General features: G+C 45.1%; 1 protein-coding gene and 1 long non-coding RNA gene across 4 annotated transcripts; one reads left to right on the top strand and one right to left on the bottom strand.

Annotated features, from left to right (window-relative positions):
* Positions 1-287: 287 nt before the first annotated feature.
* Positions 288-18950, top strand: CARHSP1 (calcium regulated heat stable protein 1). 2 transcript variants are annotated; one of them, XM_080981537.1, is made up of 4 exons: positions 288-411; positions 12366-12532; positions 15545-15667; positions 17260-18950. In XM_080981537.1, the coding sequence occupies exons 2-4, from the start codon at positions 12375-12377 to the stop codon at positions 17420-17422; spliced, it is 444 nt and encodes a 147-aa protein (XP_080837663.1). In that variant the 5' UTR covers positions 288-411; positions 12366-12374; the 3' UTR covers positions 17423-18950. The 2 variants fall into 2 exon arrangements, with proteins under 2 accessions (XP_080837663.1, XP_080837664.1); XM_080981538.1 differs by lacking the exon at positions 288-411 and having other exon boundaries at positions 12349-12532.
* On the bottom strand, positions 9111-13866 carry LOC308463286. 2 transcript variants are annotated; one of them, XR_013979541.1, is made up of 2 exons: positions 13347-13866; positions 9111-9903 (listed from the first exon to the last, which is right to left on the bottom strand). It is a non-coding gene; the product is annotated as an uncharacterized lncRNA (long non-coding RNA). The 2 variants fall into 2 exon arrangements; XR_013979542.1 differs by having other exon boundaries at positions 9111-9866.
* Positions 18951-20318: the final 1368 nt, after the last annotated feature.

Below are 20318 nucleotides of genomic sequence, written 5' to 3'. Positions count from 1 at the left end.
ACTCGGCAATTCTACGATTCTGAACTCCCTGTAAACCAACAAACCACCAATCTCTACCCCAAGACTTGGGCAAACCACCTTATCTTCGTTCCTCGTTTTCCTCCGCGTTCTCCAGATTGCAAGCTCCCTCGGGGCAGAGACCTGTTCTCTTGGGGCGAAGCCCCGGGACCCCGAGAAACCTCCGCGCTTAGACCATGCAGCCAGCCAGCTGCGTAAACGCACCTCCTGCAGCGGCGCAGGAGTCCCCGCCCCGAGGGGCCTCCCTTGCCGGGGGCTGGCCTTCCCGGAGCCGCTCCACCTCCCGACTGGGGCCCGGGGAAGCGCAGAGGCGCGCGCACTGAACGGCAGCAAGTAAGCAAAGGTGGCAGCAGCTTCTGGCGAGCCCCGGAACCTCTTCGCAGGGGAAGATAGGTGAGGGGTTTTTTTGGATTTTATTTTTGTTCCTTTATTTTTTGCGCGGAAGGGAGGCTGCAAAGTTGATGGATGCGTGTGCAACTTTAAAAAAAGAGGAAATAGCGCGCGGGTCTACTCGGAAGTAAGCCCCGCTCTTTTAAACGGGGCTTTACTCCAGGGAAAGCGTGCCCGGGGTCGTGGTCGTAGCCTCAGCTGGGCGCTTGGAGGATGGAGTGAAACTTGCAAGCCGTGGGGGTCGAGAATGTGGGGTCGAGTTGCGAGTAAGGGTAGATCTATTGAAGTTTGCAACAAAGAGATAAGGGGGAGGCAACAGCCCTGGGCGTCTGCAGGGGGGCAAGATGGGGGCAGAGACCCCAACTGCGCCCCCGAATATAATCTCCAGATCCCCAGCTTCCATTTGTTTGAAAAGAGCAAGTTTCTAGCATTTGTAGAACCTGAGATATGGGGCGAAATGTGTAAACGCTGTTCTTCTCGCTTTGGGGAGGTGGAGGAAGTGGCCTCGGTGCTTTACTCCTCTTTCCCGTCCCCCCGCCAACACCCCGGGGAAAATCCTGCAGGTTCCCCCCCCCCCGGACAATCCCACCAAAGGACACAGCGAGAATTGTAAGGTAAGAGAAGCAAATCACCAATGGGAAATGATACCAGACGTTGAAACTTGGGGATTCACTCGTGTTGTGTGCGTGTGTGAAGTTACTTGTGAATTGCGTGCCCCCCCTCATTTTTATGGGGGGTGTGCAGACAAAGGGTAAAGGCTTTCATTGATTTTGGGGGGGGCGTGTATGGAGAGGTGCAGGACTTCCCAAACTAATTTAACCCTGGAAGAGTTGATATAAGGGTGGGGAGATGGTCCCTTTGTTTGTGGGGTGAGGTTGGAAGATATAAAAAAGTGTATTTTTAATCAAAGTAACCTTGTGGCACCTTAAAAAAATTCAAGGTGTGGTCTCCTTTCTGAACATTAAAGGGTCCCACCCCCACCTTCAAGGGGAGGAGGGAATGAAAGCCTTTTTTTAAAAGGGACATACTAAAGCTGGTGGGGTAAAACAGGTTCACTTAGAATAGCAGTGCTACCCTAACTGTGTCTACTCAGAAGTAAGCCCCATTGAACTCAATGGGACTTGCTCCCTAGTAAGTGGGGTTTAGGATTGCTGCTTCTCTGTTAAAATGGGAGTTTTTATTCCATAGTCATGGGACAACTTCATGCATGTTTACAGAGAGATAACTAAGTCCTGCTGTGTTGGATGAGGCCTGATCTTTTGTAAATACTGTAAAGTTTAGGATTGCTGAATCTGCAGAAATCCTATGCTGCTTACTGCTTACTGGAGAGTAAGCCCCACTGAATTCCACAGGACCTACTTCTGAGAAGACGTGGTTAGGATTGCAGCATTAAAGGTATTTGGATTCAGGGAAAAACATGTTTGATGGGGAGGGGAGCAATAACACAAAGCTGGTATGTTGCATTTTTTAAAAGTAGTATTTTGTGTGTGTGTAACCTCTTTGCCACTTCAGTTGTTGGGAGTGTGAGAGAACCTGACTTGCAATTGGGCAAAACTTAAGGTGAGGAGGCCACAGTTTTCCAGGAAGGAGCTTGGCATCCGGTCTGGGGTTCCAGAAACAATTGGCCAGCCTGATTGTGCAAGTCCAAGGAAGAAGAGGCAAGCCTGCTATTTCCTCCCAGCCCTACTCCCAACAGAATTGCTACTTATATTTTCTTTTCTCTTGTGGTGCTTTGCCTTTCGATAGCTGCCTAGCAGGCAGGAATTCTACGATTCACCATTCCTTCAAGCAAAGGGACTGCACCTGTTGAGTTTCTGGCTGCAGGAAACTTAACCCAGAAGGTGGCATCTCTTGAGTGCATTCAAAAGATCATTGTTTCTTCTCCTTGTATCCCGTCCTTCCTCCCAAGGAGCTTCCATGTGTCCCCACCCACATTTAATTCTAACAAAAACAATAATACGAAGCAGGTTACGTTGCACCGTAGTTCAGCTGCAATAATTGAGGGTGGATTTGAACTCTGATCTCCTTGGTCAAAAAGTCTTTTGCATGCTGCCAACTCTGTTTTATAATCATTCACATTTAAAGTTGTGGATTTCAAGTTTTCAAAACGGCTTCACCCACAGTAGCTTGGCAATTTGGGCACCAGCCCTGTAATATTGACCAGTCCTGTATATGCAGGGTGTGATGAGAGAGAGAAATATAACATACCCAGGACCACTGAGTTTGTGACTGATGTGAAATTTGAACTGGAGGTTTATTTTACACTTTCTTGCATTTATGCCCATCTCCCCAGTGTCCTGCATCCATTTTATCGTTGCAACAACCCTGTGAGTTAGGCCTAGACAGATTACAGCCCAGTGTGTACACTGTTATGTAGCCTTACGATGTGTAGTTTCAAGAAGTAGAGACTTACGTTGCTCTTTTTGACCAACAAAAAATACTAATCATTTATGCCAGGGATGGGGAGACGAGACCAGTGGCAGGTGTCAAACGTGGCCCTCTAGAACTCTTTTTCTGGCCCTCAGAACCTTCACCAGGCCACACACTCCTATATACCCTCCAACGCTTCTCCGATGAAAATAGGGACATCCCATTACATAATGATAATTTTACTATTCATACCCCACACATCTTACTGGGTTGCCCCAGCCACTCTGGGAGGCTTCCAACATATATAAAAACATAATAAAAACATTAAACAAACTTCCCTACACAGGATAGCCTTCAGATGGCTTGGGGCTCGGATAACTCCATACTCTCCAACATAGGGACGTCCTAAGGAAAAGTGGGACATTCCAGGATCAAATCAGAAACTGGGACGGCTTCTCTAAATCAGGGATGTCCCTGGAAAATAGAGAAACTGGGAGGGTCTGCTCCTACAGGCCTTGCTTTGCACTCTCCTTGAGTGTTTCCCCCTGGCTGGAAGGTGTACCTGAACTCTTATCTTGCCTCTTGTTTGCACGTATGGAAGATAGAGAGAGCTCTCTGTGTGTGCATGGGTACAAACCGGTTTATTGCACCATATATATTGAGTGATCCGCCCACTTTTGCCTTGCCTCCCCAAACATGCAGCCCTTTGTGAAGTTACCCCGGCAAGGAATGTGGCCCTTGAACTGAAAAAGGTCCCCGCCCCCCAGTACTGGAGTTAGTTTCAGCAGATGCCTAAGCATGTCTACTCAGAAGTAAATCCTATTGAAATCAGTGGAGCTTAATCCCAGGTTAGTAGGGGGTTAGGATTGCGGCCTTCCTTAAGGACTTATTTACAGGCCTCCTTTGGGAGATAGCTCAAGCAGGGGAAGGTTTTGTCTCATGAAAGCACAATACAGTGGTACCTTGGAAGTCGAACTAAATCCTTTCCGGAAGTCCATTCGGTTTCTAAAACGTTCGAAAACCAAGGTGCAGCATCTGATTGGTTGCAGGAAGCTCCTGCAGCCAATCGGAATCCGCGTTGGATGTTTGGGTTCCAAAGAACGGTTGCAAACCGGAACACTCACTTCCAGGTTTGCATCGTTCAGGAACCAAACCATTCGACTCGCAAGGCGTTCAGGATCCAAGGTACGACTGTAGAATGGAAAACGAAAGCAGGCAACTCATATGGCAATGGTACAAAACTCTTCAGAATGTTAGGCTGGGTAAAAATAAATAATTCTATATAAGGAAAAAAGCAGCCCAAAACAAAATCTGGCTAAGATCCATTTCTTCCAAGTGATCTTCCCGTTTTTGTTTTTTTTAAGCCCCCTAACAAAAGTTGAACCTTGGGAGTAAGACGTCAATTTAAATATGCAGTAAAAAGTCATAAAAAGCAGTAAAATAGCATTCTGTGATAGGAAATGCAGAATGCAGCAACATACACTCAAACAGGGGTTTCAGCCTGAGGGCCAGAGGTAAAAATGGGTTCAACAATGAATGAAAATGATACTTTTGTACTGCAGGATGTTTTCTTCACACACTTGCAATCTCTTCCCGGTTCTCTGTCCAGGGAAGCAGAGGGGCACAGTCAGCATTCAAGGACACTATCCAGCCAGGCAAGAACACTCAAGTGGGTATGAATGAGTAGTGGGCTGTGGGGCCTGGACAGGCAGGGAGGGAGGGCCCGGCAGAGAGGCCTGGGGGACTGCGTTTGGCTCCTGGGTCCAGGATTTCCCAGCTCCACATTAGCTAGAGAGAATAAAGCAGCCTTCTCTGGGACATGAAAGCTAACAGCACTGAAGTCTTTGCAACCAGGGTGCCACCACAAAGAAGTCCCTGCACCAGAAGAGCAGTTGACTGACTGCCTATGCAGCTGGCCTTTCATATATCCTTGCTCCTGAAAGGTTACTAGAATGCAGTGGTGATCTTTAAAACGTTTGCAAAATACGGTTGGGCTTGGCAAGTCCCAGGAAATATGGTAATCTGTCCTGAACCTGATTAAGACTTCTGAATAGTCTTCAAGGGTAGCCCCAATGTACACCCCCGACCCAACTTCAGTAGTCAAGCCTTGATGTGACCAGGCGGTGGATATCTGTGTCTAGACTTTCTCCCAATGTAAGAATAACTGTCAAGTCAGTATATTAACATTGGTGTAGGAAAAGGGGCTGGATTAATTGATGGGCCACACATGCAGTGTTGATGGTGAAGATGAGCGGTTTTGGCTTTTCAAAAAGTGGGTGAGGATCCTTCGGGTTGCGAGGTGCGTTGAGCGTGGGCTGCTTTTCTGACAACGCAATGAAATGTATCTTAATTGCTAGGTGGAAAAATCTCGTGACAGCTTGTTTGATGAATTGCTGTTGAATCATCGGCATCCGTGCTGAAAGCCTTGTTATTATTGGTATTGTAATAAAGTTATCTCCATCCCCAGGGACTTGGAGTGGGAAGCAATATTTCCCAAGGCCTCAAAGCTTAGTGGCTGGAGCGCACACTATGCCTGCAGAAGGTTGGAAGATTCAGGACAGATAAAAGAAAGGACAAGCACATAGTTACACTGTGGAACTCCCTGCCACAGGATGGCCACCAACTTGAATAGCTTTTTTTTAAAAGGGACAAATTAATGGAGGAGAAGGCTATCAATGGCTTCCAGCCATGATGGCTATGTTCTTTCTCCACTTTTGGGAAAGCAGGATGCCTCTGGATAGCAGTTGCTGGAAGCCAGTTTCGGGAGAGGCGAGAATACTCTTCCTGAGGGATTTCCCCAGGCGTCTGGATGGCCTTCCTTCCTGTTACAGCTTGGGCTGGACCAAAGGTCTGATTCAGTACGAGGCAGCTGTCTATGCTCATGGGTGAAATAGTGTTGATATACAGTGGTACCTCGGGTTAAGAACTTAATTCGTTCTGAAGGCCCATTCTTAACCTGAAACTGTTCTTAACCTGAGGTACCACTTTAGCTAATGGGGCCTCCCGTTGCCGCCACGCGATTTCTGTTCTCATCCTGAAGCAAAATTCTTAACCTGAGGTACTATTTCTGGGTTAGCGGAGTCTGTAACCTGAAGCGCCTGTAACCTGAAGCCCCTGTGACCTGAGATACAACTGTATGAGGAGCAGATGCAACGTGCCTCAGGCCCACACGCGTATCTTTTAAGTGCACCAAATGGCAGAGCCGGCTGGAAATGTTTTGCTGCTGGCGGAGACAAAGGTTGAAAGATTCAGGACAGCTAAATTATTCACGCGGTACATAAACAGTGGAACTCCCTCACACAGGAGGCAGTGATGTCTGCCAACTTGGATGTCTTTAAAAGAGGATTGGACAGATTTATGTAGCCAGATACGTGCATCAGTGGCTATGTTCTGCTGAGACAGTGCTGTTGTGCTCAAGTCCTGCTTGCAGGTCTCTCAGAAGAGTCACGTAAGGCCATGAGACCAGGGTGCTGGGCAGGATGAGCCTTTGGCCTGGACCTGCAGAGCTGCTCTTGTATGTTCTTCTGTTGGATCACTTGTCCTGTGTCAGGATAGCCACATTCAGGCATTTTTCTGAGCACACAAGTTCTGTATCCCTGGACAGCAGCAGCGGGTATTTAGAGGCACTGAGAGGAGAGGCCCTTTTGACTAGTAGTCATTGATAGCCTCCTTGTACAGGAATTTGCCTAATTTTCTAGGAAAGACACCCAAGTTAGTATCCATCACTTCCCCTTGTGGGAGTGAAATCCCATAGTTAAACTATGTGCTGCGTAATTAAGGCCTTCCTTTTGCTTGACCTAAATCTCTAGCATTCAGCTCCATCAGATACGTCTGAGTTCTCGCGTTACGCGAGAGGGAGAAACAACTTTTCTGTGTCCATTTTCTCCTCTGTTGTGTTTCATCTTGCTCGCCTTTTCTCTAAACCTAAAAGTATGATGGGACTTGGAGTGCGGCAACATCCGGAGATCACCCAAGTTGAGGATGCTCTGTTTTCAATCAAGATTACAAGACAGTGCGATGCTATAATAATACATTTTGCCTTTTCGCCTGCTTTGTGTTCCTGTCTCAAGGTCTAGAGAAGCATCTCTTTTTACCAAGGCAAGGTTGTGGCTGACATACTACTAGATAAAGCAAGGAGGGGCCAATGGAGTCTCTTTTTCCCTTCACAGAGCTGCTGGGCCATGTTGCAGCCAGACCTCCGTTCATGTTATGATTCTGTGCAGAAAAGCCACCTAATGAGGGCAAGACTCAAGTTTCCTGAGAATCAATGCTTCCATTAAAAAAACACAAACATACTAGGGGCTGCTTCCCCTGCTCACCAACCCACCAAGCCCCACACTGCAGCTACAGTTTTTCTTACAGAAACAGTATAGAGAGACAATCAAGTTTCTAGACCTTATGGTTGTAAAAGATACGCTGGAATGTAAATGGGTTGTGTCAGAAGCCAGAGAGATAGGTGGATAATCTTTCTCATATTTGGTGGGCAGTGCAGCCCTCGCCTTTGAGCCATGACTCTGGCCCAGAAACCTGTCTTAATTTCAAAGGAAAACATGTTCCACAGTGGTCCAACTTGGTATAAGGGCAGCTTCTTGCGTTCAAAACCTCTTTGGAGGTCCTGCTCTGGGTGCCCCCTGTCAAATAAAGTAGGGTGGGTAACAAGGGTGTTTTGTGTGCCGGGGCTTCTTAGTGGTGGCCCCCACCAATTACAGAGCTTCACCTCACCATCTTTGTGGTCTTTTGCTCCAGCACTAGACCTTTCTGTTCACGCAAGCCATTTATGTTAGCAGATTAACATACTGCTTGATTGTAAAAAAAGGCCAATGAACCTCAAGTGGTTTACAAAAAGAAGAAAACAATGAAATAAATAAAAACAGTTAAAAACACTCATGCAGAATGTTTTTCAAAACATAATTGAAAACAATGGTAAGCAAAAACCCAGATTGAAACACATGCAAACACGTCTTTTGTTTGGACAAGCCTGTACGGAACATATACCGTATTTTTTGCACCATTACACTCACTTTTTTCCTCCTAGAAAGTAAGGGGAAATGTCTGTGCGTGTTATGGAGGGAATGCCTACGGGTGGCATGCCTACGGATTTTCCTCCTCTAAAAACTACATGCGTGTTATGGTCGGGTGCGTGTTATAGAGCGAAAAATACGGTAGACGTGTTTTGTCAGCCCGTGTTTTAACCTGGTTTATCACTGATTTTAGCATATCGCTGATAGCATTACTCACCTTCAGGTGTTCTTGACATGTTCCTGGCTGGCATTTTACCTTTCTCACATCTGGAGTTGTAGGCTAAGCCAGTGGAGATTGATTTTAATGTTTTTTGCCTATCCTTTGTGCACGCATATAATTTTTGTTTCATGTCTTCTCTGTTTCAAAGCACATCTACCTGTTTTGAGCCTGTGCACATGCTGATCTAAAAATATGGTCCCTATTACCAATGTTTCCTGGCATGCCTCTTCCTCTTGCTTTGCCCATCTCTATTTGAGCAAGAGTCAGGGGTGTGGTTTTACCACCCGGCCAAGTGGCTTTCCAAACTCCACAGATGTTTCTCTCCTATCTTGTCAGATGGGGTGATGTTGTGAGTCCTGAGTCAATTTGTAAGGGAAGACAAATGCAATAGAAAAGACTACTCTGCTATGATCCTAACCCCACTTACCTGGGAGTAAGCCCCATTGAATTCAGGAGGGCTTCCCTTCTGAGTAGATAGGGTTAGAATTACCTGGGAGCAATTCATCATTGTTTTCAGCGGGGCTGATTTCCAAGTTGCCGGAATTTGCATTGTTAATATGGCACGTTAATTAGCCAGATCAAGAACTGCACTATGCAAGCAGCACAATGAGATGGTAGAGTCCCGGGATGGTAGAGTGGACTGTACTACTTCAGACTGCATAGGTGGGAGATACCATTTGGAGGGCTCCCTCTACATAAAAAATAACCTCTTTCAAGGAGAAAGTTTGCTCGCCAAGGAGGGCTGGAAGCATTCTTCCTGATGTGCTCATTTTCTCACTGAAGAGATGCCTGTCTGTTTCATGAAGGGGAGAGTTGAATAATGTTATTTCTGAGCTTCAGTCCAGGTCCATCCTGGCACATTGAGATATTCTTAATTACTTCATCCAGCTGCTGTATGTAGATTTGGCAAGAAGGCTTCTACCGGGAGGAAGGAAGTAGGGTTGTGTCTGTTTCTGGCCTTTGAAAGCATTAAGCAGAGCAAGGGCTGCTTTTTTATTTTTTAAAAAATGTAGTCAGATTTGTTGTTAGACTGCTGCATGCCTCAGTTAGCAGAATTGGAATTTGCAAATGCAAAGCGCTTAAGCCATAGCTTTGTCTGTTGCAGCTTTTGAGTTTTTATTCATGGATGCTATATAACAGCCTTCACCAACCTGTTGCGCTCCAGATCGTTCAGGCAGCCACTGCTGTAGTCTGAAACATCTGAAGGGTACCCAGTTGGGAAGGCTGATCTGTTTCCTATGCAGTATTCTCCTCCTCCTCCGATGTTGAAACAGTTTGCGGTGTATTATTCCTCTCCCTGTGACCGTCCTGTGACAAATGACAGAAATCTGTTTTCTTGGTCTGGCCTCAGGGGATCTGGCTGGGAGGGAGACAAAGGCTTCGTTTCCGCTGAACTGCTGCTTGTGTTTTGTGTTCTGAGCAAGCAGGGCAGAGAGCAAGGGAATTGGATAAGCGCTGGCAATTAAGTGAGTCAGCCCGATGCCTCTGTTGTGTTTGCCTTGATGTGTAAACTGAAGGGCGATAGCGTGCTATGGAGGCGGAAGAGTAAAACTATGGCTGTTGGGTTTCCCCTCTCTGCACCGTGTGGTTTGTAGAAATCCAGAAGCCCTGTGGCAAGAATCGGACGGATGTCGTGTGCTGGAAGCCGCAGGCTGTGCTTTAGCTCATTCATGTTCATGTTTTGCTCTGGGGTGGCCAGAATTTGGTTATTGTTTTGCATCAATAGAAGATCATCCCTGCTTGCCCAGCCAGCCATCCTTATTTATTCGGAATATTTGTAGCCTGCTCTTCATTCAAAAGGGCTCCCAGAGCAGCTTATATACAGGACAGTTCCTGCCGGCAGGTTTCTGGGTGAAAAGCCACACACATAAAAGAAAAAGGGGACTAGGAGGGCAGAGGAAGAATGCAAACTCAGGTAGCGATGTGATGCCGGTGTGTGGAATTCACAGAGCTATACGGCTACTGAACATAGGGGCTTCAGGAAGGCCAACCTGGCTAATGCTTAAAAATATAAATAAATATTGGAGTATATACTTTTTGCCCCTCTTGAATAAATACACTACTCAGCTCCCACCCTCCATAATTGCTTCAGTTTGTGAGTCAAATTTGCCAAGTGAAGCATTGTGAAGCTTTTCCATAATTGCCCTAGTGGATCGGGCAAACTGCTTGCCTAGATGGCTTTGGAAATTTATGAGCACAGCATGGATATTCTTTCTCTTTCCCCTGTTGTTTGTCTCTGACATCTGGTATAGTGCCCCTGACAATGCAGGTTCTATTGAGAGCTCTCACCTCCGTTTGGGATAACTTTTCTTCTTAAAAGCCTCTCCCCTGGCCATACATTTAAAGCAGGCACACACTAGTTTGTTAAGGGTGCTGGGAATTGCAGCTCTGTGAGGGGTAAACTACAGTTCCCAGAATTGTTTAGGCAGGAAGGTGGGGAATGTGCTTTAAATGTATGATGTATTCACAGAGACAGTATTGCTGAATTTGTGTCAGTTGCTCTTCCCCTTTTTAACTGCCTTGCGCCAACTTCCCTCTGAGTTTGGACCTTTGGAATCTTAAAGCCATATAAAATATCAAATACTCAATGTTTGGTCTTCTTTAATTTATGGCACTTGCGATTTTGAACATTATTTACGTATTTAACCATTTTGACAATTATTAACAATAATCAATGAAACTCTGCTTCAGATAAAATTCCTTCAAATCATAAATATTCCTGCAAGAAAATATAACATAAATTAACATTTGCTTTAAAAACAAACCTCAAAACCTACTTGAATTTGCTTTTGCGGGAGATAATTGTTTTCTGGGCCACACTGCCAAGAGGGAGACTAGTTTCCCCAAAATTTATTTCTGCATTTGCTTGCATATCTCACTTTTAGATAATATGTTATTTTCGCCATTATGGAGATGGCTCAAACTCTATTAAGCCATTCCTTTCAATGAGGGAATAACTTAACTTTCCAGTTTTGGGCCATCAACATTTTATCTTTTTAACACGCTCTGGTGCTATTTGGTTCTAAGTGTGTGTGTGTTTACCTAGTTAACATGAAGTGTGAGAAATTCCTTGTTTCCAGCAGCGTGATGATACTCTCTGGAATTTGATAGTGGGTTGGAGTGAATGCATATTATTCCTCATGGGATCTTGACTTCATTTGCTTTGTTTTTTAAAAGTTATAACCTCTTCATACCTGGAGCAATTAAACAGAGGATGAGGAGGGGGAGAGAGAGAGAGAGAGAGAGAGAGAGAGAGAGAGAGAGAGAGTCTGTTCCTGGATGCTCTTCTACTAATAAGCCATAAATTTTTGTTCTTTCCACTATTGTTACAAGGGGTGGAAAATTGTCGCATTGACATGAGATGTCAGGCAAAGATCCTCTGCATAATTCATGCAGTCGTCTATGTGGGAGCTTCATTGATGTTGGATCTGAACTCTCTGTGTTGAATTGGTTTCCTGTTGTGTTTTAGGGCATTTTCCTGAGCAAGAGTCTTAGTAACGTGTTGTCAGTTCTGTCATTATTTATTATTATCATTATTTAGGATAATTATTTGTCGCTTACTACCAAAAATTTCTTTTTGGTCTCAAAGTGATTTATAGGTTTGTTTGTTTTTAAAGAAGCATATAATACCAGAATAAAATACAACAAAAGATTGCAAAGCATGATTAGCTAAAAGTTCTCAGCCTGCAGTAAGGTAAAAAATGACACATTCTGCTCTACTCAAAGATGGGCACTAGGGCTGGGCAATATGGTGATATATTGTCCAAAACTGGTTTGAAGTCCATTTTGTGATATCAGTTTCATATTTTTTGACCTGGCAATATAATTGCGAATCCATGTTGTGTGTGTGTGTTTGTGCACATGCTATGCAAAAATCACAATGTGAGAAAAACAGTGAAGCCAGCTAATCGGTATATCACAATGTTTAGCTGGTAATACATCACAATGTTGAAAACCAGATACAGTGGTACCTCGGTTTTCGAAAGTAATCCATTCTGGAAGACCGTTCAACTTCCGAAACGTTAAAAAACTGAAGCATTTACTTCTGGAAAACTCAATACAGAAGCCGCGTGGCATGTTCAGGTTCTGAAAAGTGTTCGAAAACCGAAGCAGTTACTTCCAGGTTTTTGGTGTTTGAAAGTCGAAACGTTTGACTTCTGAGGTGTTCGAAAACTGAGGTACCACTGTATCGCCCAGCCCTAATGGACACCACCTCAGAGCATCATTGTAATGGATAGCTGAGAGAGAGCGGCTGACATTCAACTTGCAAGAGCAAAAACTAAATTAATGAGAAGATTGGTCAACTAAACTCCTGCTTCTAAAGCAAGACCTCCTCTCCTGTTTAGGTCTTTGAAATGTCTTCAGAATCTGCTTCCTCTCACGAGCAGCCTCCGTCTCCACGCAGCCTCCGACTTCCAGAAGGGCGGAGGACAAGAGAGCGTTCCCCGTCTCCGATGAGAGGCTACCTCATCCCAAGCCCGCTTCCGACGCGGAGGACACGCACATTTTCAGCGTGAGTATCAAGGGGAGCAGGTGGAATGGGGTTCTTTCGGTGCTCATTTAAAACAATGTTGCTTAGGCAAGCCTAACCAGGCATACTGATGTTGCTGTGTTTTAATCTCCTTTACTGTTAATTTCAATCTTCTAAAACAGTTTTTCATTGTTTTCGTCTGTTTTTTATTGTTAATGTTAATATTTATTTATTTATTGTTAATGTTAATATTTTTTGTTAAGCCCCTTAGAGGTTTTGCTACCATAAAGTGGTATATAAATTTTGTTAGGTAGATAGGGATAATTTGCTTCTTACCTGACTCTGAATTGCTGGTACCACAATGAACATTTCAAACTTTTTTGCTTTTAACTTGTTTTTAACTTTTATGGTTTTATGTGTTTCTTGCTTTGAATCGCTTCAACATACATTTTTATGATATAGCAGTATACAAATATTTTTTATAAATTAATAACAAACAAAACAAACGCTGGTGTTGTCCCTGGTTAAAAAAGAAAAAGTAGTATGAACACCGACAACTGGGAAACACTGGCCTGCAAGTGCACCAATTGGAGAATAGCCTTTACCAAAGGTGTCATGGACTTTGAAGACGCTCGAACTCAGGACGAAAGGGAGAAATGTAATAAGAGGAATGGCAAACCCTCACCATGATCAACTCCTGCCTGGAGACCTATGTTCCTACTGTGGAAAGGACGTGTGGATCCAGAATTGGCCTCCGCTGTCACTTACGGACACACTGTTGAAACCGTGTTTATGGAAGGCAATCTTACTCGGCTATGAGTGACTGCCAAAGAAGAAGACAACTCTGGTCACTCACCTTTGCAAGCCTCACCCTGCCTGGTTCCTTCTGTGATCACCTCCATACAGCCCACCCAGGAAGCAATTACTCTGGCCGTAGATGGTTGAGAGGTCACTGTAGATTTCCACTGAGAGTTGGTCTTGCTGAGACAAATCCCTGATAATACAACTCCTTCCCCCACCTCCAACTCTGCAAAATACCGAATTGAGCAGCAGAGTGTAATCTCTCAGCTGTAAGTTGGGTGTGTCACTGACTGAATCCCCTGGGGCTCTGAAGGTTAGCTCAGCTTGCAGCTGAATGACATTATGACAAGCGGGGAAGTACAAATGACTCTGGGATGGCTGGCTATGTCACAATCGCACCCAGTCCAGAAGCTCAGAAGTTGTGTTGAGAGGAGGGAGGTGGCGGGCGGGCGGGGAAGCGAGAGGGCATGGGAGCAGAACGGCCTACCATGCTCTGTAGAAAGTTGTGCCCTCTCTCACTCAAGGCAGGTGGGCTTCTCCATGGCGTCGGAAGGTCTTAGGTCCAGTTCGTCAAGGTGAGGAAGGCAGCAGAAGGATATTGCAGATTTTGGGGAAGATTCAGAGAAAAAGGGGAGACCAAAAGGGTCCAGGGGATGGAGAGGCTCCCCGGATGCAGAGTTTGGGAATTTTTAGTTTAGGGAAAAGGCGAGTATGGAATATTATAGAATTATGCATGGTGTGGAGGGAACAGATAGATGGAGAACCCTTTTTCTCGCTCCCACTAGAAGCTGAGGGGGACATGCAGGGAAGCTGAATGCTGGAAGATTCAAGACAGATAAAAGGAAGAACTTCACACTGCACAAACTATGGAACTCGCTGCTGCAGGGAGGCAGTGATGGCCACCAACGTGGATGGCTTAAACAGAGGATTAGGCAAAATCATGGAGGAAGATAAGGCTGTCAGTGGCTGCTAGCTGTGATGGCTTTGCAAGAGGGGAGAGTGCTGTTGAACTCTGGTCCTGCTTGTAGATTTCCCAGAAGAGGCACCTGGTTGGCCACTGTGAGAACAGAAGCTGGACTAGGTGGGCCATTGGCCTGATCCAGTAGGTTCTGATGATGTTCTGATGATCTTAGAAGGCCATGTCTTCAAGGCCAGTTATGAGCTCTGCTTTGTCCTTGGATGATTCTGACACTTTCCCCCAGATTCTGATTCCTACCTACAAATGTAGGAAGCTGCCTTATACTAAATCAGACCATTGGTCCATCTAGCTCAGCAGCTGTTTCGGACAGTTCAGTCCTCGGTGTCTCCAGGTAAGGCTCGGAAGAGCCTCTTGCCTCAATCCCAGGAGAGTATTGTTGATGACTGGGTGCTAGATTGGCCCTCGGTCTGGCTCAGTGTAAAGCAGTTCCCTGTGGGTTACATTTGATGCTTATCCAACTCTTGAGTAGACCCTCTTAAATAGATGGGCATGACTAATCAAAGTCCATCAAGTTCAGCAGGTCTACTCTGAGTATAATGTAGTTGGATGCATCTCTATGGGTGAGATTCACTTAGAAGCCTTGCATGAGGGGATCTGTTTGCGCAGCAGGGCTCCCCACCTCCCGGAATTGGTTTGTGGGGGGAATTGGGGGAACCAACAGAACAGCACGTGGGAGGGGGGATCTGGCAAACAGATTGAATATTTGTAATAGCATGGTGTTGAATTTCACCCTGTTTTCCTAAAAAGAGCACTACATTCTACAGCATTGTGCCCAGGTCTCTCTTGACAATCTGAATTCTGCTACCTGCATACATTTGCCTGATTTCTCCTCATTTTGCATGGTTTGTAGGGATACAGGGAAGCTGCCCTGTGCCATGTTTGACCATTAGTCCGTCTAACTTAGTATTGCCGGAGGCAATCCAGGGTTTTCGGTAGGTTTCCCTCTGAGCCCTACTTGAAGATGCCGGGATCATACTTGTGGCCTTCCATGTGTGAAGTGTGAGCCCTGCCATTTTTCTTCTGCTAGTTGTAAGTGGGTGGTGGGTAGTTCCATAGGACACTGAAGCACCCTGTGGCATTACTTGAACTCTTATTCAGGCTTTTCTCAGGCTTCTCTGCTTTCAGCAGGCATTTTGCCCGTGCACTTTCCCCCATATGGACAAGAAACTTGACTTTCAGAAGCAGCCACATTAATTCCCTAGAAGCTGACTTCCGCGCCCTAATGTAAGAAGAGGTGGGGAATGGTTTTCTGAACTTGCTTTTGTTCCTCACAGGACGACGAGAGCCTCTGAAGGGCCTACCTACAAGGGTGTGTGTAAATGTTTCTGCCGCTCCAAGGGCCATGGCTTCATTACGCCTGTCGATGGCAGTCCAGACATCTTTGTGCACATTTCTGAGTAAGTGGGGGGTGGGGTGGGGAGAATGGATTTGCCCTTCATCTTTTCATCCTGAGGGCTGCATTATTCCCATCACGGCAACACTACTGAAGATAATGGGGCCCTTTATATGTCCAGCTGTCCTTTGTCAGCAACAAATTGTTGCTGTTTTTTTGTGTTGAATATATGCTATATGGTAATTTATGGACCTACTAGGTATCTAAAGCCATTTGCACATGTTGCCATGCAGAATGTAGGCCCCCTATATATAGAAATGAGCAATCCAGTGATATTTTAGGGAGCAGCCTAGCAGATGGGGCCCATTACTTACATTACAGGAACCTACACAACACAAAACACTGTTGCTGTATGTAGCTTTTATTTTATTTGTTTTTTATCTTATATTTTGGAAATGTACATCCAGTCTTTTTTTCCTTTAATTTTTTGGGGGGCCCCCAAGAGAGTGGGGCCCTAAGCTATAGCTTGTTTAGCTTATACGTAAATCCGGCACTGAGCAGTGAGCCAGGGCCAGAGGCAAAGCTGGCGGAGCAATGAATGTAAATTTTACCTTTGCAAAGCCAGTTGTTTTCTGCACACTCTTACACACCCCACTCCACCCAAGGCCAGCAGAATGCACGATCAGAATTCAAGGACACGTCCCAGCAGCCAGGCAAGAATGCTTGTGGTGCAGAGCAAAGCTGGTGAGGGGGGCAGCGTGATGGCCTGGGGAGGAGGAGATGGAAAGAGTCCCCACCTGTGCCCTAGAATGAAGCTGAAGCCATGGTTTGTCACTGGCTTACCAAGCTTCATTTGTCTCCTATCTATGATTCAGCATTACGTGCAAATCTGGCCCCCTTTCTTAACTGTGGTTTGTACAGCTAAGCCACAAAGGCCAGAGGCCAAGAGCAGCTGGAAACCCAAGCAAGCTGTGGAGAAGCAAGCCTTGGTCTGCGCGATTGTCTGTCGGACAACTCGTGGCTAATCTGTGGTTTGCTGACCACAAAGGACAGGCTTAGCATTGGCTTTCCCAGGCTTCTGAGTTCATTGACCCCTGGATGAGATATATAACATTGCCATCGACCGCACTACAACTTCTTAGTCATGTAAATGAAGCAAAGTCATGAAATATCAAGATTTATGAATCACCAGTCACTGTTGTATTGTGGAATCATTAAGATACAGAAGTGGCAAAGGAGGTGTGTTCTGTACATGCCCATGACCTTTATTTCTGAGACTCAAATTTCCCTATTATTATTATTATTATTATTATTGGAGCATTATGATGATTATGATTTACCCACTTTCACCCCGAGGTCCCAGTGTGGGTTACAACAATTAAAACCCAGGGATAAAACAGTTTTGAATAGGTTACAACCACAGAAACAGGGTGGGTCCTAAGAAACACAGTTCATACACTTGTTTTCCATCCCCAGGGTGACTGAGTAAATATCGACTACTTTGGGGAAACCACGGTTTAGTGTGAACCAGATGAATGAATAAAAACATTCTTGTGGGTTCTATGTTTCCTTTTTTGAGTTTGTGGCAAAGTCCTGTGATGGGAACCACTTGGGCAATTATTTTGTTTTGTATCTTCTCCCCCTGCCTCCTGAAAGCATTGAAGGAGAATACGTCCCGGTGACCGGGGATGAAGTCACCTACAAGGTGTGCACCATCCCTCCGAAGAACGAGAAGCTCCAGGCCGTGGAGGTGGTCATCACTCACCTCGCTCCGGGGATAAAGCACGAGACGTGGTCAGGAAACGTGATCAATTCCTAGGCCGCCCTGACGCCAAAGCCGCCCCGATGGAGGAAATGCTGGACTTTCGGTATTGTTCAACAACTGATACTGACTTGAGACTTGACAGACGAGTTTTCTGCGTATTGAGTGAGGTGGAAACACCATTGTAATGGGGGTCCAAAGGTGGCCAGAGTAACGCCCCCGCTTTTATAAAAAAAATAATTAAAAAAAACGCAAACGGCACAACACTTAAAGTTGACCAAGAAGACGGGATTTAGTTATGGCTTTGCTTTTTTTTTTTTTTTTTACCAGCATGTGTAGATACCCAAAGGCCTTAGAAAGACTTAACCAAAATATAACAAAATGGCGCAGGTGCCATCTCTCCAGATGATGGGGAGCATGACTTGGAGTCTGTAAATTATCTGTTTTGGTGGGGACTCTGCATGGCAAGGGATACCAGCATTGCCTGGGTAGATCACCCCATGAAGAACTTTTCTGCTTGGCACCACGGGGCCTCACCATTCTAATGAGCAACAGCACTGTGAAATTTGCCTGTCATTGTAGAAGTCATCTGCTGGTGAGACCCACTTTCCTAGAAACATAGGAATTCTCCTGGTGTGCCCTCTGGGTTTCTAGGTCCAAGGAAGCCCCCTCAATGGAGTACCTGGGGGAAGCCCTAGCTGGAAACACCTTTCCCTTCTTTTGATTTTGTGCTGGCAGAAAAGCACAGCCCGCCTCAACATTTCATATATAAACATCTGAGACGCAAGAGTAGTGTCTGCCGTGGTTAGCTTGTAATTTGGGTTGATGAAAACTTTCAGGGTTTTTTCTCTTTAAAAAACCAGCTCTTGATTTTTATGTCCTCCTTGGCCCCGTTTGCACAACTCACACCAAACCATGGTTTGCTTAACAAGCTACAGATTTGTCCCATGGACAATAAAACAAACCCAGTGCTTGTTTCTCTAAAATGTGGTTTGTTTTCCAGCTGGTCTTTTCTGGTAGCTTGGCAAGTGTTTGTGGTGGGTTGACTAACCAAACCTTGCTTTGGGGACGGTGCTGGCTTTCTTTGTGACACCAAAGCCACAGTTAAAACAAACCAAGGGTTGTGAGTCAGTGACAAACCATGGCTTCAGCTTGTGGTTTGTTGGCAGTAAAGAAGCCATAGGCAATCCACTAAACAGGGTCCAGATGATCAGGTAAACAACAGTTTTAGTAAACCATGGCTTAGTAGGAGGAAAACAAGCCACTGTATGTCACGTGAACTGGTTTGATGTTTGAACCCTTCTGGTGCATTTCTTCAGCTGGCAAAGTATATTATTTTTAGTTAGTGATGTGTGTGTGTTTAATGCACAGCTAGCTAATTCCTGGCTCCAACTAGGTTTGTAGCTAAACCATATTTCAACCATATTTTATTTCAATGCCATCCAGTTGTTGTTTTTTTCCTAGTAGAAAATGTTCTGAACAGTACATATGTGTGTTGTGTTCCCTTCTCAAACTCCCTAACAGCTGGAAATCTTTGGGGGAAAGAAATAAATAAAAAGGTTGGAGTGAATCTCCTCTTCTGGAATTGTGTGAAAGGCATCTGTAATCATTAGATTCGTTCTGGCCTCTAGTCCAGTATTCTAGCCACTACAACACACTGGCTCTCAAGCAGGGACTGTCCAGAGACCAGAATTGCTCAATCTCCTTTTCTTATTATCTGCTAACACCAGAGAGACACAAAACTGCCAAGCCAGCCAGACATGAGAGAGGAAATTAAACTCTCCTCATTTGCTGCAGCCCCGGACATTGAGATACTTGCAGGAGTTGTTATCGTTGTGACTGTTTTTCGTTTTTCTTGCCATGCTAGATACAGAACTGGCCTCTTATGTTTTCAACCGGATCAGGTAAACAGATCTGCTTGTGCAACTTTAGCTGTTTCATTAGAACCTCTGTCCCACTGATCTTGACGTCGCCGCTCCTATGAATCATTTTACATTGTGTTTTAAATGTCTGGCAAGTTATTTTACATTACTGCGGCCTGCAGGCTCCTAACATGAATTACTTGAGCGAGTCTGGGCTAAGGAGGAGGAGGAGAAAAGTGGCTTGACCCAGACTGAGTTTGTGCAAGATGAAATTTTAATTGCCGCTTTCGTAATTTCCACCTCACGGCACCAAAGCTTCCTTCCAAGTAAGGCAGCAAACCCCATGCACATCAGCTTCATGGGTAAAGAGCTAAAGGATCTGGCTAAAGATGTGCTTAGGATCACAGTACCATCTCAGCTGTAACCTGACTTTATCATCTTTTACATCGGGTTCCCAGTTGTGGTCCATGAGCTTCATTCAGGTAGTCCTTGTATGTCTGTAGGCTCATGGTTGAAGATGGGAGGTGGCACGTTCACTGCGTTAAATAATACATATTGATTTTAATTGTTTTAATTGCTTCCTGGATTGTATTTTATTGTCTTACAGCTTGAATGCCACATCATTCAAACTGTAATACAATAAAATACAATATCTAAGGAATAAAAAAAGCAATAAAAATATAATTAAAAACCATGCAGCACATGGTTGCTGCAACAGGCAGGAAAGTAATTAGATGGTCAACTAAGATCCTAATGTTTAGTCGGAATCTCCTTTCTTATAGTTTGAATCCCCACCCTTTGGAGAAAACAAGCTTGTTCCATCTTCCATATGACAGCCCTTCAGATATTTGAAGATGGCTCATATACCACCTCTCAGTCTTCTCTTCTGGAGGCTAAACATACCCAACTCCCACAATCGCTTTTATTACCCCTTGGTTTCCTGACCCTTGAGCACCTCAGTTGCCCTCCTCTGCACACCTTCCAGCTTGTCAATGTCCTCCTTAACCTGTGGCACCCAAAACTGTGGACATGGGACCCCAGGTGGCAGAATAGAGTGGTACTATTATTTCCCTTGATCTGGACACTATATA

Source organism: Podarcis pityusensis, assembly GCF_964106645.2.
Source record: "Podarcis pityusensis genome assembly, chromosome: 14".
NCBI classification, from domain to species: domain Eukaryota; kingdom Metazoa; phylum Chordata; class Lepidosauria; order Squamata; family Lacertidae; genus Podarcis; species Podarcis pityusensis.
The sequence above is the reverse complement of the archived record's forward strand: the minus strand, read 5'-3'. Positions and strand labels throughout refer to the sequence as shown.